The sequence below is a fragment of the Symsagittifera roscoffensis genome, chromosome 7 (assembly GCF_963678635.1).
Source record: "Symsagittifera roscoffensis chromosome 7, txSymRosc1.1, whole genome shotgun sequence".
In the NCBI taxonomy this organism is placed as follows: domain Eukaryota; kingdom Metazoa; phylum Xenacoelomorpha; order Acoela; family Convolutidae; genus Symsagittifera; species Symsagittifera roscoffensis.
Genome location: NC_087068.1, coordinates 1053039 through 1080196, shown reverse-complemented (window position 1 = coordinate 1080196; position 27158 = coordinate 1053039). Strand labels below are relative to the sequence as shown.

The window sequence follows — 27158 nt, the reverse complement described above, 5'->3', positions numbered from 1 at the left end:
GAGGAGACATCGTCCTTCAAAAATCAATTGCCACTCAATCATATAGACGCACCCAAACTTCAGTCGAGCGTTCGAAACATAACTGAGTCATGTCGAACAGTAATTTGAACCAACCATTTTTTGCCTCGGAATGTCAAGACCCCGTCTTGAACCCCCATGCACGAAAAATGCTTAACATACAATTCCATACAAGAAAAACTCTTATCACGCAATTCCATACACTGAGGGCATGAAAAAACACTAAACATATAATTTTCATATAAAAAAGTTGTGCGATAAGCAATTGTATGACAAGTAAAAAATTCAAATTTCAGGATTTTTTTCCCTGTTTTATGTCGCAATATCAGTTTCATGCTCGACAAAACGGTTTTTCGAAAAAAAAAATTGTCTGCAAAAATTTGTGAATGATGCCTTTAACGTAAAGGCAGCTGAGTTTTCTATACAAAAAAAATCAAAAATGACAAAAAAGTTTCATCCAAACTTGAAATCTTTGTTGCTTTTATTTGGTAAGATGTGTTTTATATTTTGAAAAACATCAGGCCACAATTTTTTTTAGGCTAAAAATTGACAGAGAAAATTTCAAGCCTTATGAAACTTTAAGCGAAAACTATCTAAGAGAAAAATAGTAAATTGTAAATCGGATTTGGATATCGTAACAGATGTAAAATATAACAATAAAAATATTGAGTTAGAACCGATGTGGTTAACTCATAGAGTAATTTTGGATAGGGTACACCGTCTGCTCGTCATGCTATCTTATTTTCGGCCGGATAGATTCGTGCAACTTCTTAGTCTTATACCGATCCTAATCTTAATCTTGTACTTTCTAGTCTCAGGGTGTTTAACTAGTCTCTGCTAGGCTCAATAGATCTAGGGTATACTGGTTTATTGCGGCTGCTGAAGTTCTCTTGGAGAGACAACTAATTTCTAAGTTAAATTCAAATCTCTCTGGTGCTGAAATTACAAGTAATTTCAGCACTTACAAATAAGTGGGTTGTTAGTTAGATGGATTATGATTGGTTAATATTAAATACTTTACAGTGGTAAAATATCCAATTTATCCAATCATAAAATATAGTTTAGATCAGGTTCCACCCATCCGGGTTTTAAAGAGTTTTTAGAATTATCTTTCTGCAATTCAAAGGATGGATGATGAACGTTGGTATTTGGCGAACATCATATTCTTGTCCGGTTCCTCTTGTTAAAGAAGTTCGAGGACGCTGGAGTTAGGAACATCAATCGTTGTGTCGTCTTGTGACAACGACTGTGTTCCCTAATGAAATCAATCTGATTTCAAAATGGTTTGCTATGACGGGTTTTTCTGTATTATGTAGAGAACTTGTTTTGTGTTCAACCTCGTCTGGGAATGGCGTGGAGATCGTGTGTGGAAGGGATGCCTCGTATTTCGGATCTGTACGTATACTTGAGCATCGAGATGGTCATTGGTCTAGTTCAATGAAGTCCTTTTCTGCGAAGTCAAGTCGTACTCTAAATCCTTTGAGTTGTGATTGTGGACGGCATATCGGTTGTGGTTAGCCATTCTTGTTCGAGTGTGATGGAATCATTTTGTCTCTGGATGTTCGTCTTTGTTGTTGTGTGTTGATCTATATACTGCAAGGTATGATTTAGATTTTATAAAATTTTATTAGTTCGGTTTTTTAATCATGAATTTAGTTAGTTGTTTTCACAAAAGCATTTTGTTTTAGTTCGGTTATTTTGAAGAGTTACTCACCCTTGAGTACCTCTTATTAAAAAAAGAAGTGTGGTCACAAAGCGTGGATGTAGCGCGGTGGGTTAGGCCGGCTATAGAGCATGCTCAGGACGTCCTCTCTGGTGGGTTAGGCCAGGAGTGGGAGTATGATTTCGTGCTGTTTCTTTGAGAGGTCCTGTTATGTGATAACGTTTTATGTTGGGTTTATGTTGGTCTTTCTTATGTTTCTTTGGTTGTGTCCTTTTTTCAAAAATCAAATTGTTTTTGGTATGGGTTTGTCTTGCGACTTTTTTGTGTATTATTATTTCTTTCTTAGACTTTATAATAGTCTTTAAAAGAATAAATTATCCAGTTTAAAACTGGGTTAATCCGGTTTGGGTACCGTTGGTTTTCTTTTCTTAGTCATGCTGTTCTTTTATGATTTGTGGTATTTAGTGAGCTGCGTTGGTTTGTTTGGTTTAGTATATAATTCCTTTCCAACCAGGTTAAAGGAAAGTTTGAAACTTGTTATCGCGTGTTAGAGTTGTTGAGTGTTAAACCTTGAAACTCAAAATCATTATTTAAACATTTCGTCGTGGGCGAGCTGTGCGAGTTTGGATAGAATTCTTGTGCGAGTGAATGAAAATATCAAAAGGTTAGTACTGCATTTTCATTTTATCAATTTATTACACAGAATTTCAAATTTACTGCTTTTTTGGGAAAATTTAAAGTTATAAATTTTCATCGTAATTAAAATTACTGCTTCATGGGGAAACAATTTATAAATTAATTTACTACATTTGGTATGCATTTTATTATTTTATCTTGTGAAAAAAATATTAATGAACTTTAGAAAAATTTTAACGAGTATATATTTTTTTCTGTTTTTGCAGATGATCGTGGTATGAAGACTAGAAATGTAAAAGAAACATGAATAAAGAATGGTCAGTACTAATTTAAATTTATTAGTGAAGAATATTTTTAAATTATACTTACCTGTTAATCGTCTGGGAAAAAGCCGTGAGGGAAGTTGTCGTGTATCATGTCCGATGTTGTTAGTAATTTTGCTAGTATGCGAATGATGTTTTTAGTTTGGAGCAGTGGCCAAAGCAATTGAAGTGCTTTAATGGTTTTTAGTTCTTCGGTGCCTATTGCAAACTCATAAGGTGTGTTTTGATTGAGGTTATATATTTTGTGATTATATTTAGTATTGTGAATGAATTCTAATAATGGGATTTCTGTAGGCTGGATAAAATCATGTGGGATAAGGAGGATCTGGATTCTTCGGCGTTAAAGGTCTTCGTGATGGGACAAGATATATACTTTTGTGTTACTGGGTCATAATTGCGGAGGATGCCGTGGAGGTTAGTATCCTTGATGCAATAAGTGAAATTAAGAAAAAATGGTGAAATGTACTTCGAGTTAAGAAACTGAAACGATGGTGTGGTTGTCTTGGTGGAGTATGTAAATCAAAATGATTTTGTATGAAGCGATAGTATGTACATGCATGAGTCTGTTTAGTGCGTAACGTAATGTCGTGTGAACAGTGCAAATCGCGTTCATGTGGTGCAAGGAAGTGAAAGGTTAGTGAAAATAACTGAAATTTGTCTTTGAAACTTTCGTAAGCTTGAATATCATTTAGTGCTTCAGAAATGATGTGATCAAATTTTCTATCAATAATATTAAGTGTGAATACATATGACGTTTTGATGAAAAATTTTTCTGTTAGTTGTGGGTTAGCGAAGCGGTCGTCATCTAGAAATTGGTCTTGATTAGTTCGGATGATATCATGGTCGTAATATTCTATTGTAAATTCGTTAGCTCGATATGCAGTGGATGTTTTTAGTAATTTTTTATATCCTACATAAGTAAATTGTCTAGGTGTTAGTGTTGCGGTGAGTCTATATAGCATATTTTTATTCTTTTCTTTGTCGTCATGAGTACTAGATAGTGGCAGGCAAAGGGGATTAGTAAAATGGTAATATGCTGTCCAGTGAAGTGTGGGCATTAAAACATGTTCATCTACAAAACTACGTGTGTCGTTAGTGTCGTTAGGTGTGTTTATTGTATATTGTGGGAATGAGGGTAAGGTGATTGCTAGAAAATCTTTCGTGTTGGTGTGTTGTGGATGATTAATATATTCGCAGGCTGTTCCTGGTTTGGTCGGGAATGGATGGTTCGGGAATTTCCTTTTAAAAGTGCGATAAGCTCGGTTAGTGCTATTAGATGTTTCGTTGGATGTGGATGATTGTGCTAATGATTCAGTGAAAGCTGAGGAGGGTGTAGGAGTAGGTGGGTTTGAGGATCCTATTGTGGATGAAATTTGATGTATGGTGAGGGTGTTAGGGTGTATTAACTGTTGTTGTAGGGTGATAAAATTATCGAGTTCCTGGAAATTTGGGGGGTATCTTGAGAATTATTAGATGATCGGTCGGAATGAAGTGGAGAGTAGGTTGGGGTTACTTGCGAAGCATAAGAAGGAGTGGAAACGGATGGGAGCGACTTATTTAGTAGGTTAGGTTGAAAAGGGGGTTTTGAAAAAACTGAGGAGTTGGTTTGAAAATTATTGAATGGAGATGGTTCGGAGTCTGCAAACTCGTCAGGGGTTTCTATATTAGGGTTATTAAGATGTGAGATGGAGTATAAAACTGAAATATCTGAGTTAGTATCCGAATTCGTGCTTGATGATATATTAATAGTTGGGAAATCGGGTGGTGGGAAAGCAAAAAGTGGGATTATTGGGATTGGAGTGTGGAGATTGGTTGGGTGGGAATTTGAGCGGTGTAGGGATCCAAGTTGTCGGCTCATCGTGGGCTAAAAAAATGATTATTTTGAGACTAAAAATTGGGTTATGTGTTATTGCTAGGTTTCGAAAATTACGTGGGACTAAGGATAATGGATGGTTATGTGGTAGGGGTGGCAATTGTGGTGCGGTAGGTGTTACTTCTTTGTTATTATGTTCTTCGTCGTACGTGTTCTGTCTTTTCGCTATTTTTGTATTATATTCTTTTATTTGTGCGTCTTGAAGAATTTTGTTTATTGATGAAGAAAAAATTCCAAAAAATCCTGCAAACAGTATGCGTGCTACACTTGGTTGTCTATTTACTTGTGTGTGTATAGCGCACGTGTTTTAGATTCCTTTTAAAAGTGAAAAAAGAAATCCTATAAAGTTAAACATTGCGTATAGGATAGTTAACTTTTCTAAGATGTAATAGGGCCATCCTAGAAAATCGAGAATTTCATTTTTTAGGGTAACAAAGCTAAAAATATTTATAAGTGAAATATCTTGTGGTCTGTATTTTTCACTGTTTAGATATATATAGTCTTTAATGTCTTTAAAATATCCGCTATAATCTTGTGTATAAAAATCTGCAAATCCTGCGGTTTCGGCAATTTTTCGTAAATTTTGATCAATTGATTGTCTTTGTATAGTGTCCATTTGTGTTAATAATTCTTGGAATTGTTGTGTTCTAATGTGGTGTTGGATATCTGATTTTGAATATATTCCAATTGATTGTAAATCAATATTTGGATTACGGGCAATAGCTCTGACGCTTTCGGGTGAAATTTTTTTTTGAGTGATTGCATTAACGTAGGGTATGGAGTAAGAAGATAATATTTATCTTCATCAGGGTTCAATTGTACTACATTGTGGCAATTTTCTGATCCACATGGGACTGCGGTATCCCAAAAATATGTTCGTCTTGAAAGTGTGTCAACAAAATGTACCTTATTTTTATAAAATATAGGGATTCTTTTATAGCAGCGTTTATCTTCAAAAACATATAGTGGTGATACTTTTTTGGTACAAGTATAAAAACATTAAATGTTTCCTTCGTGGTCTAGAAAATTTGATCTATTTCCTGACAGTAAATATCCTGCGTAGGGTATTTTTAATACTGCTAGTGCGAGTGATTGTAGGATTTGTGTCCTTTCTAATTCGCATAGTCGGTGAAGTGTTTCTAATTCGGAGAGTGACATTTCTTAAAAAATTCGACTAATCGTGTAGTCTAACTTCATATCTAAGTGGATATCATAGTGGATATTACCAAAATAAGTGTTATTCATTAGTGATAGTTCTTGTAAACGTGTACTTCTAGTGTCATGTGGCTTTAGTTTTCCACCAGGTTGACCATTGCTTTTTTGAAAGTTAACTGGTATATATGATGTTCCTTCGTTTAGAAGGTGACCTGTGGCATAAGGGTCAAATTTTATTTTTCCAGTGGTCATGTCGAAACTTTTTTCGTATTCAACTAGTTTTTCAGAATATTGTGTTTTGTAAAGTGGGTTCCTGTATTTGCATGCGATTTCTGTTTCTTGATATAGTTGGAAATGTGTTAATTTATTTTCTATATTATGGACATTTCGGAAATCAGTACTTTGTTTTCGTAATGGATGGACTTGTTCGTATGGAATTGATTCTATAAAATATTTTTCGTGAAATTTTATCATTCGAGTTTCGCTACTTGAAATGTTGTGCATGTATCTTCGGGAAACCAAACAATTGTTGCTTGTGTCCGTGTTGTAGGATCACAATAACCTTGATCGTTTTTACAAGGTAATCTAATTCCTTGATAGATCATTGTGTTGTCGGATAAATCTCGTGTGAGTTGTATTTTTTCGAGTTGTATTTTCCAATCGAAAAACATTATTTCTTGATATCCTTTAATTTTTGTGTCTGCTTTGCAGTTTGATGGATTATTTATACCAATGTGTGGTATCCAGTGCTTATCGTATATGTCATAAGTTAATCTTCCGTGTGCGCCGTTGTATGGGTATTTTTCATCTAGTTTTATATGTCCTTGATATCTTTCAAGTTCTGCTTGATGTACAGAATCGGCAAAGACTTGAAAATATACTAGTTTTCTGTCGGTGTTGTTATTTCTTGTGCTATTTAGTCTGAGTAGCTCGTTTTTACAATCATCGGGATTTAGATGTAGAAGTCGTTCTATATTACTTTGGTAGAATGATTCGTGGTCAAGTCGGTTTTTATTTCCGTTTGAAACTTGTGAACAATGTACTTTCTTTTCGGAAAATGTTGCTGTAAATTTATATCCTGCGACTGTTGTTGCTCGGGCTTTTGAATACAGTGTCGCTATTACATTTGTAGTTGCTATAGCTTGTGGTTCTGTTTCGCACTGTGATACTTGATTTATTGCATGTTTGTGTGTTTTTTGTTCATTTTCTTCACAATCGTAGTGTGTTACTAATAAGTCCTGGGGTCCTGTGCGAGGAGAAGGATTTGTGTTCTGGTCGGAAAATATTAGAAAAAAGATTTGTTGAAATATCAATATTTTTAGAATATACATATATATGATAATCCTGAGTATGGGTTATAAAATGTGATGTAACCAATTGTCTTTTTGGTATATCTGTCCTACTTATATATTACTTCAGTTGTTATAAATGGTGGTGGTAGCGATTGAGCTGTTATATTGGGTGAGTTTAATGGGTAAGGATGTTGAACAATGTTGTTAAGTTTAATCGTGATTTCGAATTTTAATTGTAGACTATTTTGTTGGAGTATTTGGATGTTATGGTCACGAATGTCTTCGTGGATGTCTTGTCTATATTGTAGTCTATTGAGTGCCCAATTGTGGAGTCGGTTATTTTCTGGATGTTGTCCAAATAATGGTGGGGTGCTGTGAACGTGTTCCAACCTAATCTTAAAGGGATATTTGTTGATGATTGTTCTCGATATCTAGCGTCGAGGTTATTTGGAAAATTTAGGAGCAAAGGCGTCGGTGAAATCTGGCTTATTGATGGTGTTGATGGTAGTGATAATGTTTCTGGTAGTGATGATGATGTTGTTGTATCCGTAGAAATATCTATTGGGTCATTTATTAAATTTGGTTCACCTTGTGTGAATGAGTGTGTTGTCCAATATGGTAGACGTGATGTTTGGTTGGGGTGGTTAAAGGGATTATCACGTAATTGTTCAGATGTTGGTGTTGAACCTAAGTAATCTGAGAGTATACTTGAGGTGCTACGTTGTGAAGGAAGTGTAGGGGTTTCTGGTAATGTGCTATTTGGGTTTTCTGGAGTAATTGGTGATGGGGATTGGGGTACATCAAAATGAACTCGGGGGGTTTGAAAATTTCTATTTCGTCGTGGATGAATAAATTGTCTATTTATTTCAATTGTATTCTGATTTTGACTAATGTGTCTTATTCTACTTAATTCTTGTGGTAATGTTGGGTATAAATTATATGTTGGTTCACTTAGGGGTGCCTGTCGCTGAACTGGTTCTAATGGTTCGGATAAGCGAGCGTGTCGTTCTTCAAAAGTGTATGGGTTATCTTGGAAAGAAATTCGTGTGGATATTTGGGGGTTTTGGGTAGTTGTAGGTATTGTCGGGTTTTCATGGGATGATGTTTGTGAAGACTGATTGTGTGATTGTTGGTTAGCAATTTTGAAAGTATTCCGATTGATTTTTTCTAGTGAAAAAAATTATGTTTATTGTAGTATTCTTCAAGGAAAAGAATTAAAAGGATTGTTGCTAAAGCGATTGTGATTATTGCCTTTTTTATACATTTGCACATTGTCAATATTAGGGATGATAAAAATGTTATAAAAATTACAAATAGTAAAAAAATATCTGTTCTACTAAAAATTGTTTGTATCATTTACATAAACTTTAGCTTATCGTACCTGTGAATATGGTCAATGATTTGGGAAAGTTGGAGATATATTTCAAATAGGGAGTAGAAAATTTTAAAAATGTTGCAAAAAATGATTAAAATTATTATAAAAGCTTCAAAGGTATCAAAGAGAAATATGAATAAAAGTTTAAGTATTGTGAAAAAGTTTATGAAAATGTTGAAAATTGTATTTCTAAAGACATTGACTGATCGAGAGAAGAGCATTTAAGAAATGATTTCTTGGTCGAATATTTTTTGTTGTTTGGGGCGATTTTTAAGTGTGGTCGAGTTATTTATTGTTTTTTTGGCAAGTGGGTTGAGTTTTGTGAAAAATTGTTGGGGGCTAATTTTATGGTGTTCGGGAGGTCCTCTTTGCTTTATTTTTATTTGTCAGGTGATCTGGGACATTTTTGAGATTTTTGTACTTTAGGCCAAATGAATACGGTCGTATTTTTACTTTAGGCTAAATTACCATTTTTGGTTGGAGGGTTTTTGAGGTCTAAGTTGGGAAAATATTGTTGATCTTTGCGTTATTAGATAAAGGAGGGTTATGATATTATGGTGGTATTTCTTTTAGTTGTCAAGTCTGAGTGGTTTGCTTATTTTTGACCTGGAGGTTGTAAAGTTATAGTTATAGATATGCCTGGAGTTTAATATCTTTCGCCTAATAGGTTGGTGTTATAGTTATAGAAGGTGACGGATTGAATGAATCCTATTGGCTGAATTTGAACTAGAATTGTTGCGTGTTTTGTCATCATGTTATTTTGAAAAATGAAGATTCAATATGATCGACAGGTGCGAGGATTTTAATATTAAAGTTGTTTTTGAAAATCAATTTTCTTTAATATTTCAGATTGTGGGATGAATGTTTTGTAGTTTTTACGTGGTTGATTTCTAAGTCGTGATGATTCTCTATGTTCTGATTTCTCGGTTTGTTCTTGTGGTAAAATGTTTTCTATCATTTTCCTATTTTTCCTTTCTTTTTGAGGTATTTTTTGATCTAGCTTTTTTGTATTGTTTTGAGTTGTAGTTGGTTTTGTATTTTGTTTTCCATGATGAATGTCGTTTTGTTCATCTATTTCTTTTTCCGTATGTGGATGATTTTGAATAACTTTTAAACCTGTGAAAGAATATAATTGAGTTAATTCGCGTAGTGCGTACTCTGTTGGGTAGTTAGGCAAAAAATTGTTCCGATGTTGAACAATTTCTTTTTGGTTTGAATCGGTAACTTTATATGTTACGTCAGTGGGTTTGGCAATTATTTGGTATGGTCCTTTGCGAAGGGGTTGTAATTTTTTAGAAATTCCTTTTTGTGTATTTAAATTAGGTATTAAGACAAATGTTCCAATTTTTAAATCTGAGGCTGGTGTACAGCGTGAATTAATTTGTTCGTTAATGTTTTGCCTTTGTAACAATTTTTTTGTTACTCTTTGGTAAATTTCATTGTGTTTTTTATCTCTATTTAAAATCCATTCGGTGTGTGTGCCGGAGGCTAATTTAAGGATTTGTGGGTGACGAAAATGATCTTCATCATGCGTGTGTAAAGGTAGGTTATATCAAACTGAGTCTTTATTTGGTTGGCAATAACCTTGTACATTTTTATGAGAGTTTGCTGTAAACATAATTGGTTTACGTGGCTTTTGATTAAAAACCATTTTGTATGGTGACATTCCTAGAGTTGTAGTAATTTGTGAATTATATGCTAAGTTAAATAATTTTACATCTGCTGACCATTCTGTGTATCTTGTATCATTTCCATTTATGATACATCTAAGATATTCTTGTAGTGAACGGTTCATACCTTCAATCAAACCGTTTGGCCAAGGTGCATGAGATGTACGTGGTGTTATATAAGTGACATAGTGTGATGATTTCATTATTTATGAATTCTGTACCGTTATCTGTAACTAAGATTTCGGGTAATCCGAATTTAGCTATCCAGTGTTCATAAAGTGTTGTGTAAGCATAAGAAGCATTACAATGTGGTACTGGGTTGACTGCTACATAATTTGTAAATGCATCATTAATTACCATAATGTAGGGGTTTCCTTCAGAGGATGGTGAAATTGGTCCTTTTGTATCGAATGAAATACGATGGTTAAAATATAAACTTTGTCCTTTAAAATCTTGTTTTTGTGCTATTTGTTTTCGATTTGGATAAGGTTTATTTAGCTGACACATTATACAATCATTGCATAATACTTTTATCCAAATTGGTGCATTTGGGAAATAAAAATTTTGTGTAAAGTTTGAATATGTTTTCTCTGATCCAGAGTGTCCTTTAGTATTTTGTGTATGTGAAATGTTAAAAGCTATTAGTATCATACTTAAAGGGAGACAAGGGACTGTAGAATTGTTTAAATGATTTTCTAGAAGGTCTGTGTTTTCGTTAATTGTTGTATTATTAAATTTTCGGAAATATCGGAGGAGTGTTTTATTTCCTAAAATTGTGGTATTTGCTTTTACGGGCTTAGTTTTGTATTTGTGCCATGATTTTAGTTGTCTAATTACTGGGTCAAGATTTTGATATTGTTTTAAGAGTTCAAGTGTAATTTTATCTGTTGGAGGGAGAAAAATATTGTCAATTTCTAATTCTTATAGGGAATTGTGTCAAGTGGGTCATGGAGGTCAAAGACTTGATTTATTGTGTATTTTGAATCTTTTGTTTGTGGTCCTGATAAATTTATTTTATCAGTTAAATTTTCTTTTTCAATTGATGGAAAAAAGTCTTTTTTATACGATTGGTGTTTTATTCGTTTTTGTTGGGTGTTATTTTTTATCCATTGTGAGTATGAATTGGTTTGAAAATTGATGTTCCTAGTAGATCAACTTCGTAGTGATTATTTTGGCAATCTAAGTAAAGTGGAAAATGTTGTAGATTCTTTTTTTTGTGATTGGTTAATGTCAGTTTTTACTGCATGTTTGCATTCTAGTCGGGGTGATGTTTCGTCTTTTGCAAGGTAAAATTTTATATTTTTTGGTATTTCAACTGTAGTTTTTCGTGTAAGTAATTCAGGCGGTGTATTTTGACCTAATGTATCTGGTAATGCAAGATTCTTTCCTGCTGTCCAAACTATATGTAAGCTTGGAAGTTTCATAAGAATTAATTGAAATCTATAAACTCGGTGATTGGGATTTGACTTTTGTGTAAAGAGAAATTGATTGGTTTTTGATCTGTGAATAGAACTGTTGGATGTTTTGATCCAAGTATCAGAAATTCATATTCTGTAAGTGTATAAATTATAGCTGTACATTCTCTCATTAGAGTTGAGAGTCGTAGCTATGTGATTGTAGTAATGCTGCGCCGATGCCAAAATTTGAAGCATCGCACATTGCATAGAATGGTTGATTTGGATCTGCAATTGTGGAATTGTGTTTGAAATTTGTTCAGTTAAAAGTTTTTTAATTTCTTCAAATCGTGTTTGATGTTCAGTGGTCCATTCAAAATTATTTTGTTGTCTGAGGATATTATAGAACGGTCTTAATTATAATTGCATTTTATAAACGTAATTGCTTAAGAAATTTAACATTCCAAAGAATTCTTGGATTTTCTTTTTGTTTGTTGGTGGTTGAAGTTTTTGAATAGCATCAATGCGTGATTTTAATGGAATGATTGTATTTTTTTCTATATTATGTCCTAAAAATTTAACTCGTGTTAGAAAGAAGTGTGATTTATTGGGAGCGGCCTTCAGATTTTCGTTCTGAAGTATGTTATGATAGTGCTCTAAAACTGTAAACATTTCTTCTTTTGTCTGTGATTGCATAAAAACATCATCCAAATAGGTGATTGCGTTTTTCTTGAGTATTAGTGGTCTAAAAATTTTACTCATAAAAGCTGAAAATGCTGCTGGTCCTATGGAAATTCCATAGAATAGGCGATTAAATTCATATTGTCGATTTCCAATAACAAATTGTGTTAAACGTCGTGATTGTTCATCTAGTGGCATTTGATTGTATGCACTATTCATATCTGCGGTTGTAAAGTATTTTCCATTTATTTTTGTTAAGATAACTTGTATTGGTTCAATAGGCCAATTGCATTTCGATTCGTCAATTAGTGAATTGAGGTATCTAGCGTCTAAAACTATTTTTAATGATTCTCCTTTTGCTAGAATGATAACAGGGTTGATAAAAGTGTTACCTTTTGGTTATTCTTCTTTATTTACTGGTGAGATAATTTTGTATTGTTCTAAAATATCAAGTAATCTACTTACTTTGTCGGGTAAATGAATTGGTACTTTACTAGCTCGTTGTTTTTTGAGAACTGCGTCAGGTTTTAACGGGAGATGTAGTGATGAACTGATTTTTCCAACGCCAATTTTTGACGTTGCGTAGACTGTTGAATATTTTAACAGTTGTTTTGCTAATTTGTCAAATTCAATTTGTGTACTTTGTGAGTGTTCAAAATTAAACATCGTTAAAAATTTTTGTTGTTCTTTTGTGTAATTTGTTATATTGAACGTTGGTTTAAAATATGGTGTTTTTGTGCAGTTATCTGTGTTTCTCTTTTCATTACTTATTATGTTATTTATGGATAATTCTTCGTCAAGAATTGTGGATTGGCAAATATCTAATAATTGGAGTATATTATTTACGCGGTAGGTTACTTCATGTATGGGTGAGATTTTAGCGTTTGTTTCGCAATATCCTAAAAGTCCTAAGGGTAATGTTAATTGATACGGTGTATTGTTATACACGTGTAACGAAATGATGTCGGAATTCGTGTTTTTCAAATATTTTATTGATGAGAACGTGATTTTGAAAAACTTGTGAATAGGTTTAAATTCAAAGTCTGACATAAAAAATTGTTGTTTATTTTGACTTTCATCATACTGGTGAACTTGTTTTATTAAAAAATTATATATATTTCCTGATAATGGTTTCAGGTGTTTCCGTTGTTGGTTATAAATTGGATAAAATTTTGAGAAGAATGGTGGTTGTTTGTTTAATCTTTGAAAAAATGTTAGAGCTGTATTTTTTGTTTTTGTGTATTTATCTTTGATTAGTATTTTACTATTTAAGATGTTGATTGTTGGTATTTATTTTGATATGAATGGTATGCCAATGATATTGTGCTTAATATCAGTAATATGAAATATTGGTTTAAATGATTTGTTTAGAATTTTATTTTGCTCCATTGTTCTTGTGGGGAGAAGGAATAATTGGATTTTTCCATAATTTACTAATGTTGATCCTTTTGCTGTTGCTAGTTTACTAGAGGTTGCAAGAGGCGTTAATTTTGCATGTAATTTTTTGATTTTATTCCATGTGGGAATATTGATTATGTTTGATTCTGCTCCTGAATCAATTAAAAAATCAATTTCAAGATCTGGTGGTTGAAATTCTTTGTTTGTTGGACTTTCTAAGAGAAATGGTATTGTCCAAATTTTTTCTCTGGGTTGTTTTTTTTGTATATTTTGATAAATATGGTTTGTGTTTGAACATTGTGTTTTGTCTTTTTCATCGGGTTTAATTACCGTGTTAATTTCGTTTACTTCTTGTGCAGTTTGTGTAGTATCGATGGGTCCAATATAATAATTGTGAAGGAGTTCCAATTGATTTTCATATATATGTGATGTAAAAGGTTGTTCATATATGATAGTTTCATAGTCGTTTTCGACTGTTATCATATTTACAGAGATGATATTTTCTGTATCACTTTCTGTATCTGATGATCCACAGTTTCTTTGATTTAGTTGTAGTTCGTTACTTCCTGTGTCATCAATACCTGGGGGGTCTGATGTTGTTTCTTCATTTGACTGTACTTGATTAATATGTCTTTGATGTTTTGGTGTACTACTTCTGTATCGATGTTTAGAATTATTATAATGGTTATTATTCCTATGTGGTGACTGGGAATAATTTCTATATTGATTATTATAACTTGAATTTCGATTTTGTGAATTGTTCCGTGATCTGTTTTGATAATTATCATTTGACCTGTGATAGTTTGATCTATTATACGAGTTATTTCTTGATTGATTGTTCGGGTAATTCTGATTTCAATTGTTCGAATAACTTCTATTTCTATTATGTGAATAGTTTCTATTTCTGTTGTATGACGAGTTTCGTGATTGATTATTGGAATAGTGTTTATTTCTTGGGTTTGATTGGGAACTGGATCTAGAAACAAATTGTGTTGCATTGGAATTTGATCTCAAATAGTTATTTCGACTATTTGATCGATTATAATTATTTTGTGAACAATTTTGTGTATTTCTTCGTTCTGGTGATCTTCCTCTATAACTTGAGTTATATGATGATTGATTCCTTGTGTAATTGGTGTTGTTCGGAAGTGGTTTTCCTGAACTGTTATTACTATTAATATTTTTGTTTGGTAGATTTTGATCTTTTTTCATATATTGATAGAACGATTTATTTGGTTCATTATGCTTTTGAGGTTTATTCTGATTATCTTGTTGTTTTTGTCTACATTCGGAAATACTGTGTCCGTATCGTCGGCAATAATTACACCATTTTTTGAAGGATGGTTTGCCTTTAAAATTTGGATGTTTTTCACAGATATTTAGTATTTCAGTCATTTTTTCAATTAGGTCTGTATCTGATTCCTGTATGTTATTTATGTGTAGTGTTTGTTTCAATTCGATTAACATATTGTAGTTTTAGATTTTCTGTTTCTTCAAGTTTCATTGTGATTTCCGCTTGCTCTAGTTTATCTACTAGTTTTCGAGAATCTAAATCTGGCTCTTGAATTGAGAAAGGATGAGATGCTCTCTTTTTTATTGCTATTTTCCTTAATTGAGGTGTTAAGGTCATCATTAAAATTTCTGTCATTTTTGTGTTTTTATAGTCATGTGTATTAAGTGAATATGCTTTTTGAACTAGTGTTTCGATGCGTACTGCTAATTGTTTGATAGTTTCATTTGGTAATCGGCGAATTTCATTACATAAAACTCTTTGGTGTTGTTTATTTCTTTCGGAGTCAAACATTTTTGAAAATTCTTGTGTAAATCTTTTCCAGTCTGATTTTTTATTTCTATAGGTAATAATGAACACCATTTTTGAGCTGCGCCATCTAAGGTTGTTTGTATCATTGCTGTGCGTCTATGTATCCAATTTTGATGTAGTGGCGTATTAATTGGTTCAGGTCCTATATTTAAAATTAAATTTGCTGTTACTGCATTTAAATAATCTTCTACAGAATATTCAGGGTCTGTTCCTGTAAATACCATCAGTGGTTTATTGGATGTTATTGATGATCCACCCATGAGGTATGGATTCATTGTCATCTGTAGTGATTCTGCGATATTTGGCATTTGCGAAAAATTTGAAAGTTGATTTTTTGTTATTTCGTGTTGCTGAAGGTAATATGGAAGCGGTATTTCATTTTGCATTTGAGTTGGTTGATAAGAATGCATGGACATTGGATTTTGTGGTTGTTTTGGTTGAAAAGATTATGTGTTAAATGGATTTTGTATATGCTTTTGTTGTGGATGTTGTACATCTGTTGGGTTTTGTGGGTAAATTTTCATATTTCGAGACAGTTGAGGTTGTCGTGGTCTTTGTGTGCGATATTCTTTAGTATATGGTGCAAAAACATCTGGTTGGTCATAATCATCTTCATCGGATGATAAATAGTTTGTATTGAATAGTGTATGTTGGTTATTTTTATTTTGTTGGAAGAATGGGTAATTTTCAGTATAATCCTGTGTAGGTTGTGGATTATCTGGAAAATTTACCGAATTTGTCGATGTTTTCGGGAGATTCCAATAATGAAAACATACGTGATTTAAATTTTGTGTGTTTTTTCGGGGAGGTTGATTTGTTCTTTGTTTGTGAGCATAATTATAATTATGTTCTGCAAAGGTGTTTTTTGTGAATGATTTTCGTGTTTTTGACGGTATTGTCATTGGTCTATATGTTTGATAATCCATATTTGAATATTTTGGAGCAACCGAAGGTTTAACGGTTGATTGTAAGGTTACTTGTGCCAGTGAAGTATTTTGTATTTCTTGGTGTTGTTAAATTTGGGTTTATTGGTGAAATACTTTGTTGTGTAGTTGTTGTTGTTTGGACAATTTCTTCATTTATGAAGTGTGATGGTGTTTGAATATCTTGTTGTGTAAGATTTCTAGTTCCATTAAGGTTTTCATTGTGTATGACGGTCGAATTTAAACTAATATTTTGTGTATCAGGTAAAAATGTATTGTAGTTTAATGGTGTTGCATCAATGGTTAATGGTATTACTTTTACATAATCTCTGTGATAAGATATTGTACTTATTGCTTGACTTGAGATAGATTGTGGGATAGTTATAAATAAAGGATGAGACCATTCAGGGTCCCAAACGTAGTCTGATTGTTCTGTAATGGCAGTGTCATCATTTGAATTTTGTGGTCTGACATTTTTTCTTGCTTGTGAAATTAAGTCTAACTTATGTGTGAAATAATCTATTATAAACCATGCCAAAATTTTTTGTAAGTCATGTTTAGTGTGTTGTGAAACATCATCTTTAGTGAAATTTTCTTTGATTATATGTAAAAAAGTTGAAAATAATGCATTTTCATTTCGTACTTTTGTATGTTTGGATATTTCAGTTGGTGAGATATTTTGAAATTCTGTTTTTTCTAATATAGAGATATAGGTATATATTATTGCAAAAACTTCATTAGTGAATATAGAGTTTGCTCTTTGTGAATTATGATATTGTATGCTTTTGATATATTCTAGGAATACTTTTGAAAATTCTAATTCAAGATCATCTGTTTAAATTACATATTTATGATGATTCGTATTTGGTGTGCTGAATTCTATGGTGTAGATTCCATATTGTTGTGTTAAGTTACATATATCTTTCAAATAATGTTCAATAATTTGTCTTTTGATTTTTACATCTGGGAATTCTGCTTTGCATGGACTGATTCCGGGTTCAAACAAATTTACGAGTAAATTCTTGCAAAAACCATGTTGCCCTCTATGATCGGGTGAATCTATGAGGAAGGGGTAAACCTCTTCGTCATCTGGACTATCGTCACTGTGAGTGTGGCTCATTTTTTCGTTTGATGACTGTTGATATATAGCTATCAATGTGTGTAAATGGTTGATTCCAGTTATACAGGTGTACTGGTTTGTGTTTGTATTGCTTTTTTATTCTTCTTTTTCCTCTTGTTCCTCTTTTTGATGAATTTGAAGTTGTTTCTGAATCGGAAAAAAATAATTGATCGTGAAAGGGACAACTTTTATCAATTGATTCTTTTAATTTGTAGCGTTCATCTAAACTGCTGGCTTCTGATTCAGAAAATGCGTTTCTATTTTTTGAAAATCTTTTTTGTGTGATTTGTCTTTGTTTGTTTATAATTTTTCTTTTTATTGTTTGTCGTTTTGTTCTAATGTATCCAACTGTTTGTATATGAGGTGTGATTACAAGATCGTATTTTTGTTATCTATTTCACAGTTGTGTAAAACGATTGTTTGCTTGTTTCCTAGATTTTTGAATGACATAAGGTTTAGGATGAGGGATGCAAAAAGTTGTTAGGTATTTCTATTTTCTTAGACTGTTAGTCCTTACGATTTTTTGGTTAGCTTAACCTGGGTCTTTTTATTTAGGGTTGGAGAGAAAAGTATATCGATTCCGAAGAATGATTTTTTACTTTCTCGTGGCTAGTCTAAGCTAAGGTGTTAACTTACTTAATCTTACTTAGGGGTAGTGATTGTGTTCAAGGGTTGGAGAATAGTAAATCGATCCACAAGGTTCAGGTATAAGTAGAACGCAAGTAGTTCGTTAGATACTATTTTAAACTTACTAAGTCTAAGATCTATCCTGGGTCTGGTAAGAGGAGGGTTCAAGTGAAGGATGAATAACCGAAGTTCTTCACTGTTTATCTTAATTTTAATGGTTAGTTTTATTTAAAAATTTCTATTAATCTTGGGTCTTTTGGAAGGGTTGGATAGTGAATCGACGTTTGAGGTCGTTAGACACTTGCTAAGTGGGTGGGGGAGAACCAAATTTTTCTTTTTGATCCAAGGATAGGCCTTGATGATCAGGTTTTAAATTTAGTGAAATAGAAAATTAATTAAGATCCAAGGATAAGCCTTGATGATCTGATTTTAAAATTAAGCTAATTTAAGTTTAAAATGGTTTAAGTTTATTTAAGAAAAAGGTTTAGTATTTTAATGATATTAGTGAGCTTATGATTGCTGTTATGTTTAGATGATGAAGCTGGGACAACAGATGATTTATGATTACTAACAATTTATTGTCATGCTACTAATTTTTATTTTCATTTTCAATAAATATTTTTCAAATATGATTTATATAAGACTGCAGAAATTAAGAAAACGATCTGAGATCTTTTTATCAATCGTTATTGTACATTAAAAATTTTGTTTAGCGCCTGATATGATCATGAAGATTGACTTCAAAATTTTATGTTTGCAAATGAAAATCTAAATTTATTGCTAATAAGATTCTAAATACAAAAGTTTGTGTTGGCTTTTGCCGTACAATCATAAAACTAAATGGTAAGTTTCTACTTTGTCGTATGTCGTCCTTGTTCGAGGTCTTCTTCCAATTCCGGGTAGTTCTATTATTGTTTGGAATATCGGCTCTGATCTATTGAGTCGTAGAGACATTTCGATTAAATTTTTATCGTATAACATTTTGAAAATGTTTTGTCTAAGTTCTAATCTATTTTTGGTTAGTTCGAAGCTATTATGGTCTTATTCGAGACTTATGGTCGCACCAGATGAGTTAGAACCGATGTGGTTAACTCATAGAGTAATTTCGGATAGGGTACACCGTCTGCTCGTCACGCTATCTTTTTTTTCGGCCGGATAGATTCGTGCAACTTCTTAGTCTAATACCGATCCTAATCTTACTCTTATAATTTCTAGTCTCAGGGTGTTTAACTAGTCTCTGCTAGGCTCAATAGATCTAGGGTATACTGGTTTATTGCGGCTGCTGAAGTTCTCTTGGAGAGACAACTAATTTCTAAGTTAAATTCAAATCTCTCTGGTGCTGAAATTACAAGTAATTTCAGCACTTACAAATAAGTGGGTTGTTAGTTAGATGGATTATGATTGGTTAATATTAAATACTTTACAGTGGTAAAATATTCAATTTATCCAATCATAAAATATAGTTTAGATCAGGTTCCACATATCCGGGTTTTACAGAGTTTTTTAGAATAGTTCTTCTGCAATTCGAAGGATGGATGATGGACGTTGGTTTCTGGCGAACATCATATTTCTTCTGGGGTTTTTAGAATTATCTTTCTGCAATTTAAAGGATGGATGATGAACGTTGGTATTTGGCGAACATCATATTCTTGTCCGGTTCCTCTTGTCTAGGCCAGCCGTGAACGACTCACTAATGCTGACAGCTCTTAACTAAAAGTTGTAGCTTAGCTTTTTTGTATAAAGGGTGACCTTGAAATACGGATACTACGCCGTATGACACTTCCCCCCTAAAAATTTTCAAACCCTCATGGTTAAAATACATTAAACAATACTCAAATTTTCGTCAACAAACTTTCACTCAAGTTTTCTTCTTTCTTGACTTTTTTGGAGATTTCGGTGGGCTTGCTGATAATACTCCTGGAGAAACTGGAATAAGGTTTGAGCTTGTGGATTGAATATGAGTTAAGAATTCACCCGGTGATACTGATAGTAAGTCTTCATTGAGTTGATGAATCGCGTGTCGTAGTGGGCTGCCGAAGAATTTAGTCTGCCTACTCCGATTCGAAGCTCTAGTGTTTCTTACTGTTTTCGGCTGCGTGGTGGTCACCATGAAATCTTCTGTTACATTCCTCTGTTGGGATTATTTTGTTATCTTTCAGTCCTCCTGACTGAATTCCTCACCTGTTGCTATGATGTTTTCTTTGGTTTTACTGCTGCTGGCTCTGATATATCTGATGTTTGGCTCGAAAATGCTCAAAACGCTAATATCTTAGTGGTATTTTTCTGCGTTCTGCCCTTCGCTTCCCCCGATGTTGCAGATACTGACGAAAACTCGTTTATAGGCAGTATGAACACTGGTCTCCTCCAAGAATTCGGCTGGCCATTGGCAGAGTTTGTCGTGAAATTTGGGTGGCTAGCTGCTGATAATACCTTTATTCCTTTTTAATAGTCTTAATGTTTTATCTTTGAACATATTGAACATATCCGATCTAATACTTTGCGAATTACTGTAACGCGGTTCGGATAATGAATCAACTCAAACTCTAAATTACTTAGACTCTTTAGACTCTTTATCGGTCATCCTTTTCCGTTTTTAATCTGAGTGTTATCCGTACGGATATACTGGATACCGATTAGAACTCCGTCTACCTAAAACATTACATAGATCGTTCTTAGCCTAAACGTTAACCATATATACTTATGTAACATTATGTAAACGTAATCAAATAGATGTCTGATCTAAATTAAGTACCTATTAAACCTAACACCATATTCAATAGTTATTTATGAGTCTCTGTCTCTCTCATGATTTCGAGGTCAGATTCGAATCAGACTTAACTTTATCAACTGAATTAAAGTTGTTCTCTCAACCTTTCTAACTCTCTATTCTCAGTTAGCGAACAGCATAGACTTTGATTACATAGATTCTAGATTATACCTCACCTAACGGTTGACGGTATAACATGGCGCAGCTAGCATTCACAACCAAGAACCCACTAGGTATCGCCCCATTTTGGCAAAAAGCCTCGGCGGAACCTCCAACCAAGTGGGAGAAATGGAACCAACAGCTCTACTTAGGAATCGTCGCAAAAGACGGAATAAACTTGCAAAAGCTATTACGAGACCCACCCGCTGTGCGTAAACCGCATGAACCTGGTTATGAGCTCCCTATAGAGGGGGAAACCCAATCACAAACCAGGGACAGAAACATACGCAAACAAGAGAAGAAAATCCAATGGGATAACCAATGTGCCCAATTGGATAACTTGGGACCCACCGTGGACGGAATACCATGGGAGGAAGCCGACATAAAAGTCAGAAGCTATATTTACCTCAGTCTTGGAAACGAGGGACAAAGACGTCTCAATCAACACTACCCTGATCTAAAAATACAGGAGACATCAATGAGAGCATTCTGGAATGGACTAGAACATCTCTTTATTAAAGACCGCAACGTTACATTTGACCGATACGAGGCGTTCACAAGAAAGCAAAACAAGACGGAAACTCTTGAGCAGTTCCACTGTGGCCTCACGGAATTGGTCATTAAGGGTAACTTCAAATGTCCCAATTGCAATAACAACACGCTGGAGACTGAAATCGTTAGAGATTTATTCACAGCCAACATGACAAATGACGAGGTACAAAAAGACCTACTGGCCGAGACGAAAACCCCCGACCAAGCGTTTGAATATGCAATACGCAGGGGAAAAGGTTTGGAAAATCAACTGCAAATACGCAAGCAAGGATCATCAGCAATTTCTCCTCAACAAACGGGCATAAAATCAGAACCAGTTGGGTTCATTCAAAGACGAGGGGGGGACGCGTACCGCAATAATAAACGAGGAAGCAACAGGGGTCGAGGACAACCACAGCGGGGAAACTCGCAACGACAGGACAGAGACAGAAAACAATCTTGCTTTAAATGCGGTAATCCGTTCGGACCTGGTCACCTCCAACATTGTCCTGCTAAAGACAAAATCTGCAATAAATGCACGAAAAGAGGACACTACGCCAGACTCTGTAATTCCTCAAACGTTAATGCAATCAGTGAAGAAACAGATCCCGAACTAAATATGCAGGACACAGATATAGCGGCGTATGTCGATTATCTCCAGGCAGGGGATGTCGTTCCGGGATGGGAACTCATCCACCCAGATGACAACAGCGTAAATGCTGTGAACTTTCACGAAGAAACGGCAGAAAAACTAACGACGGACGACTTAATAGGACACCTCATTCGAGTTAAGATAGGGAATAATAATATTACCTTCATTGCAGATACCGGGTCCTCAACGTCATTTGTGAACAATAAAACAGCGGTTACATTACAGAAAACAGTGCCAAGGGCCAGACGCATTCAGATCAATCAAGACGACGAAGCTAATAGAATGGTCTGCTATAATGGTTACAAAATCCCGGCGTTCGGCAGGCTAATTGCCCCTATAGAGCCAGGAGGGTGGACGATCAACACCGCGCCATTTGTCGTGGTTGACGACAAACGGGCGAACATCCTGGGAAGAAATCTCCTACTGCAACTAGGGATCCATCTTCAACAGGAAAAACCAACTGGTAAGTCAATCAATTATATAACTGACTCAGAACAATCAGACACGGTCATTACAAATTGGGTAAAATCATCATACCCGGGGTTGTGCACACGCATCGGATGCTCAAAAAACCACGAAGTTCATACAAAGTTTCTACACGACTTCAAGGCGCTACAACAGAAAGGGCGCAGAATTCCGATTCACATTCAGGAGAAGGTCGAACAAAAACTCAAATCTTTGATTGACCAAGGCCATATTGTGAAACTGGATAACTGTAGTGACAAGCAGTTTATTAGTCCAATCGTAATAACGGTAAAGAAAGATCATTCAATAAAACTAGCAATGGATTCAAAACAAATTAACAAAGCGATACTTAAAAACAAGTATCAAATGCCAAACATCGACGTACTATTGGATAATGTAGCCCAGTCGGCTCAAGAAGGTAATGGTAAACCAGGGACAACATATTTCTCTACCATCGATCTTCGCTATGCTTATAGTCAACTGAAATTAGACGATAAAACTAAAACGCAGTGTAACTTTAGTATAATTGGCGGGCAAGCAACAGGAACCTATCAGTTCCAGACTGGATTTTATGGGCTCACGGATATGCCCGCAGAATTCCAGAAGGCCATTGATCTAACGTTAAACAACGAGAAGGATACATTCGCTTTTCTTGACGACATACTGATTATATCCCACGGAACTAAAGAACAACACATCGATAAATTGAAAAAGGTCTTAGACAAGTTGGATCCAGAAAATATGGCTATTTCCCTAAATAAATGTAAATTCGGCTGTAAAGAAGTTGAATGGCTGGGGTTCATTATAAATGATTACGGAACAAAACCAATGCACAAGAAAACCGATGCGATATCAAAACTACAACACCCTAAAACTTTCAAACAACTCAAAAGTTTTATGGGATCGGTCCACCATCTAAATAAATTTATACCAAACTTGGCACAACTGTGTAGACCATTGAGACCACTCTTATCTTCTTCTTCCAAATTCCACTACGTTTGGGAACAAAAACATGAAGAGGCATTTCAAACCATCCTTACAGCGGTGCAAAATATCACAGAAAATTGACACTTCGTAAATAACCGGGAGACCAGAATAGTCTGCGACGCAAGCCGCGATGGTATCGGAGCAGCTCTTGAACAATAAACTCCAGACGGATGGGCTACGGTGGCATATGCGTCCAGATTTCTAAACGCATGCGAAAATAAATATTCAGTAAACGAGTTGGAACTTCTAGTTGCAGTATGGGCTATTGATCATTTTAAATATTATCTGTATGGCCGCCGTTTTACATTAATTACTGACCACCAAGCTTTGGTTAGTGCTCTACATAGCAATAGGAGTAATAAAACATATCAAAGTCGCCTAACTAGATGGATTGACCGTCTCATCCCATTTGATTTTGACATCAAACATCTTTCCGGCAGCAAAATGGGCTTAATCGATTATATTTCGCGCCATCCGGTAGGAAAACCACAACCCCCCGCGTATTGGGACAAAAACTTATTGATAATTTCATTTCTTGCCTTGAATTCTAAGACAGCACCATAGCTAACATTGAAATGATCGAAAATCCAAACGGAGTTCAACGCACGTTACAGCTCGACCGGAACGAAAACTTTGCTCGCTCAAATTTGCACGCAAAAGCAGCATATTTCACTGTTATTGATCAACCTCTAGAAAACAGTCACTCTCTGTCAAACTCAAACATTTTGAACCAGTCCTCAATAAACGAATTACATAAAGAAAAAACCTCATATAATCTTCAGTATCACCAACCTTATCTTACCTCACAAGCTAGCGCTCCAGTTGCCAACAAGATGAATCGACAATTACAAACAGGAATGTCACTACCCCCGTTCAAAAGAATTCTGAGGAAATGTCACAGTGGACAACAAACGACGGTAACAATTCCACCTACCAATTTTGCATCGTTCACAGAAATCTCGGAGGAACCGTGCCAATCAACTCTCTCATTCAGCGACGTAAGACACCAAGTAATCCCGTCGAGAGATAGTTTCACGTTTAACAAAAAGTCAGATCAATTATGTCAAAAAGACCCCCCAGATCACCCGACAGAATGCCAAGCCATCTCTATGGAGGAGGAAGATGTACCGCTCTTTCGAAAAAATCTACGAAAAGCACTAGACATGGAGTTTATCGCGGCGGCCACGAAACGTGATCGAAACCTTCAGCCTCTGATCAATATGATACGACAACAAAAGTGGGATCAGATCAAAGCCTGCTACGGACCCTACTTTTACAATGTGCGCGACCGTTTGTCTGTCCGTAACAACGTCTTACTCTATGATGACAGAGTAGCAATACCAAAGCAGTTAAGGCAAATCATCCTAGATTCGATCCATCTAACTCACCCGGGACAAGGCGGCATGCTGGAAGCTGCCAAGCACATTTGGTATCCATATCTCCATAGAGATATAGTTACATCAGCGCAGAGTTGCAAGGAGTGCCGCGCTAAAGGTAAGAACCTTCGGGTAATATCCGGTAAGAAACACTTCACTAGCCTAGACGCCGTAGTTGAACCGAACGAGGAAATCCAATTGGATTTCGCTGGACCGCTACCGGATGAAAACAATAAAGACGTGTACATCCTAGTTGGGGTAGATAGATTCCCACGATTCCCAAGTAGTAGCAAATAACAAGGCAGATACGATCATAAAATTTATGCAAACACATATTGTCAATCACGGTGTACCAAGGAATATCCGGTGTGACCAAGCTCAAGGGTTTCGGGCTAAAAAATTTATGATCTATTGCAAAAGCAAAAACATTAAGCTGATATTTGCTCCAGTGGACGACCATCGCTCATTGGGCATGGTAGAAAGACTAATCAGAACTTTAAAAACTCGTCTCGCTATTATGAAAATCGATAAAAATATCACACCGTACAAAATAGCGTCAGGTGTGGCAGAATTGATCAAGACACTGCGTATTACCCCACACGCAACAACAAAAATTACACCATTTGAAGCGCACTACGGGCGTAAACCAAACACACCTTTAACTAATATCTGCACTACACCTAAAATCTCTAATCTCTCTTGGGAAAACACAAAACTTTCGTGTTTAGTTAAAAAGATACTCAAAAAGTCTGCCCTCACGCCCGAGGCAATTTGGAATAGGGACACCAATAGTGAGGACAAACTGAGCGTGGTCTACAAGAGTAACTATCTTCCCGAACCTCCCTGTGAACCAGCGGGACCATCTACACAAGCGGTTCGAAGTAAGACTCCAGGACCAGCAAAAACTAGCCAGATGGAAATAGTGAAAAAGAAGCAGGTGACACTTTCGGACACTGACGAGGACGAGGAGTTCGACCAAGCTCTGCTGAAAAAATTCCCAATAGGTGCGCATCTTCCACTTAATAATATACCCTATGACTTACAAAAAGTTAAACGGTCTTTTCTCGCCGATAACCCGCAACATGATATAGCGAATATTAGAACAAGAAAACCAATTCGTTGGCTTACACAACAAGAAAAACAAATAATAGAAAGAGCCCCCTTGGTGTTCCTAAAAGATCGATTTAAAGGACCCCAAAACACCATAAATCCGAAATTAGGAAAATTTATGGAACAAGTGGCAAGAAAATTGGGTACCATAGCACGTAAAACAAAAAATCCTGGGGTATTCGGGGCACAATTCAAGGTAATCGAAAACGGTTCAATCATTAATTACTCCCCGCACACTGCATGGGTCCGGGAAGATGGGAAACAACCGAGGGTAATAAGATACGACGGTTTAGCGTTTGTACCAGATCCGCGAGTGTACGGTAAATGTAGACCGGCACAGCTAAAGGACTTTGTAGCATACAAACATTTACCAAGAGCTAAACCCCGTATTTCAGACAAAGAAGCTAAACAAGCGAAACCAACTGGCTCAAAGATCACAAAGCAAACATCAAAGGGACCAGAGAATCCGGCAAGAAAAACATCAACACCTACGAGCCCCAAACGAAAGCCACCAAAGAATATCGTGGAACTTATCTGGCAAACAACAAACAGAAGGACTCTAGGACAGGATCGAATTCATAGAACGATACCAACAACATCAAAAAATCCGTCGTTAAAAAACCCACCAACGACTACGAAGAATCTTAAGTCGCCAAGCCGAAAAGGAAAGGGCAGCCCAGAGAAAGTACGCAGGGACAACAAGCACATAGAATTTGAGTGTGAAACGTCAATTTCAATCTCATCGGACGATTCTATTATCCAAGATATGACGCAATCGCTAAAAAATGCCCCCAGCCAAAAAGATGGACCGGAAAAATACGCCGCCACAAGAAACAATACCAAGCCGTAGATCCACAAGGACCAAAACAAGCGCGCTTGCACACAAATTCGGAAATGCAATTCCAATTAACACAATCGCCGATAACACTTTGGATAACGAAGTCTGTCTCATAACAGTACAACAAGATAAAAACGCAGAACCAATTGGTCAGGCAGGCACGGTACAAGAATCGTCAACCGATATCGAAATTGACACAACAGACAAGAGCAGTTACGGGTTCAAGAAACCAGTGAAGGGACAGGCGGCCCAATCACTTGCATTGGCGATGCATCCGAGCCAAATGAAACACTGCATACACCA

The 27158-nt window shown here is 35.3% G+C and overlaps 2 protein-coding genes across 2 annotated transcripts in view; both read left to right on the top strand.

Annotated features, from left to right (window-relative positions):
- Nucleotides 1-20933: 20933 nt before the first annotated feature.
- LOC134851305 (uncharacterized) lies at nt 20934-23612 on the top strand. Its single transcript, XM_063867325.1, has one exon. It carries the CDS (start codon nt 20934-20936, stop codon nt 23610-23612), a length of 2679 nt encoding a protein of 892 aa, XP_063723395.1.
- A 776-nt stretch (nt 23613-24388) lies between these two features.
- LOC134851304 (uncharacterized) overlaps nt 24389-27158 on the top strand; it is a gene marked incomplete at its 3' end in the record, with an annotated part of 41053 nt that continues 38283 nt past the window's right edge. Inside the window, 2 exon segments of the mRNA XM_063867324.1 lie at nt 24389-25025; nt 25636-25911. Of these exon segments, the coding sequence (XP_063723394.1) occupies nt 24389-25025; nt 25636-25911 (913 nt within the window).

Excerpts from the sequence above, each read along its gene's own strand:
- LOC134851305 (XM_063867325.1), top strand. The coding sequence starts at position 20,934 with ATGGCGCAGCTAGCATTCACAACCAAGAACCCACTAGGTATCGCCCCA.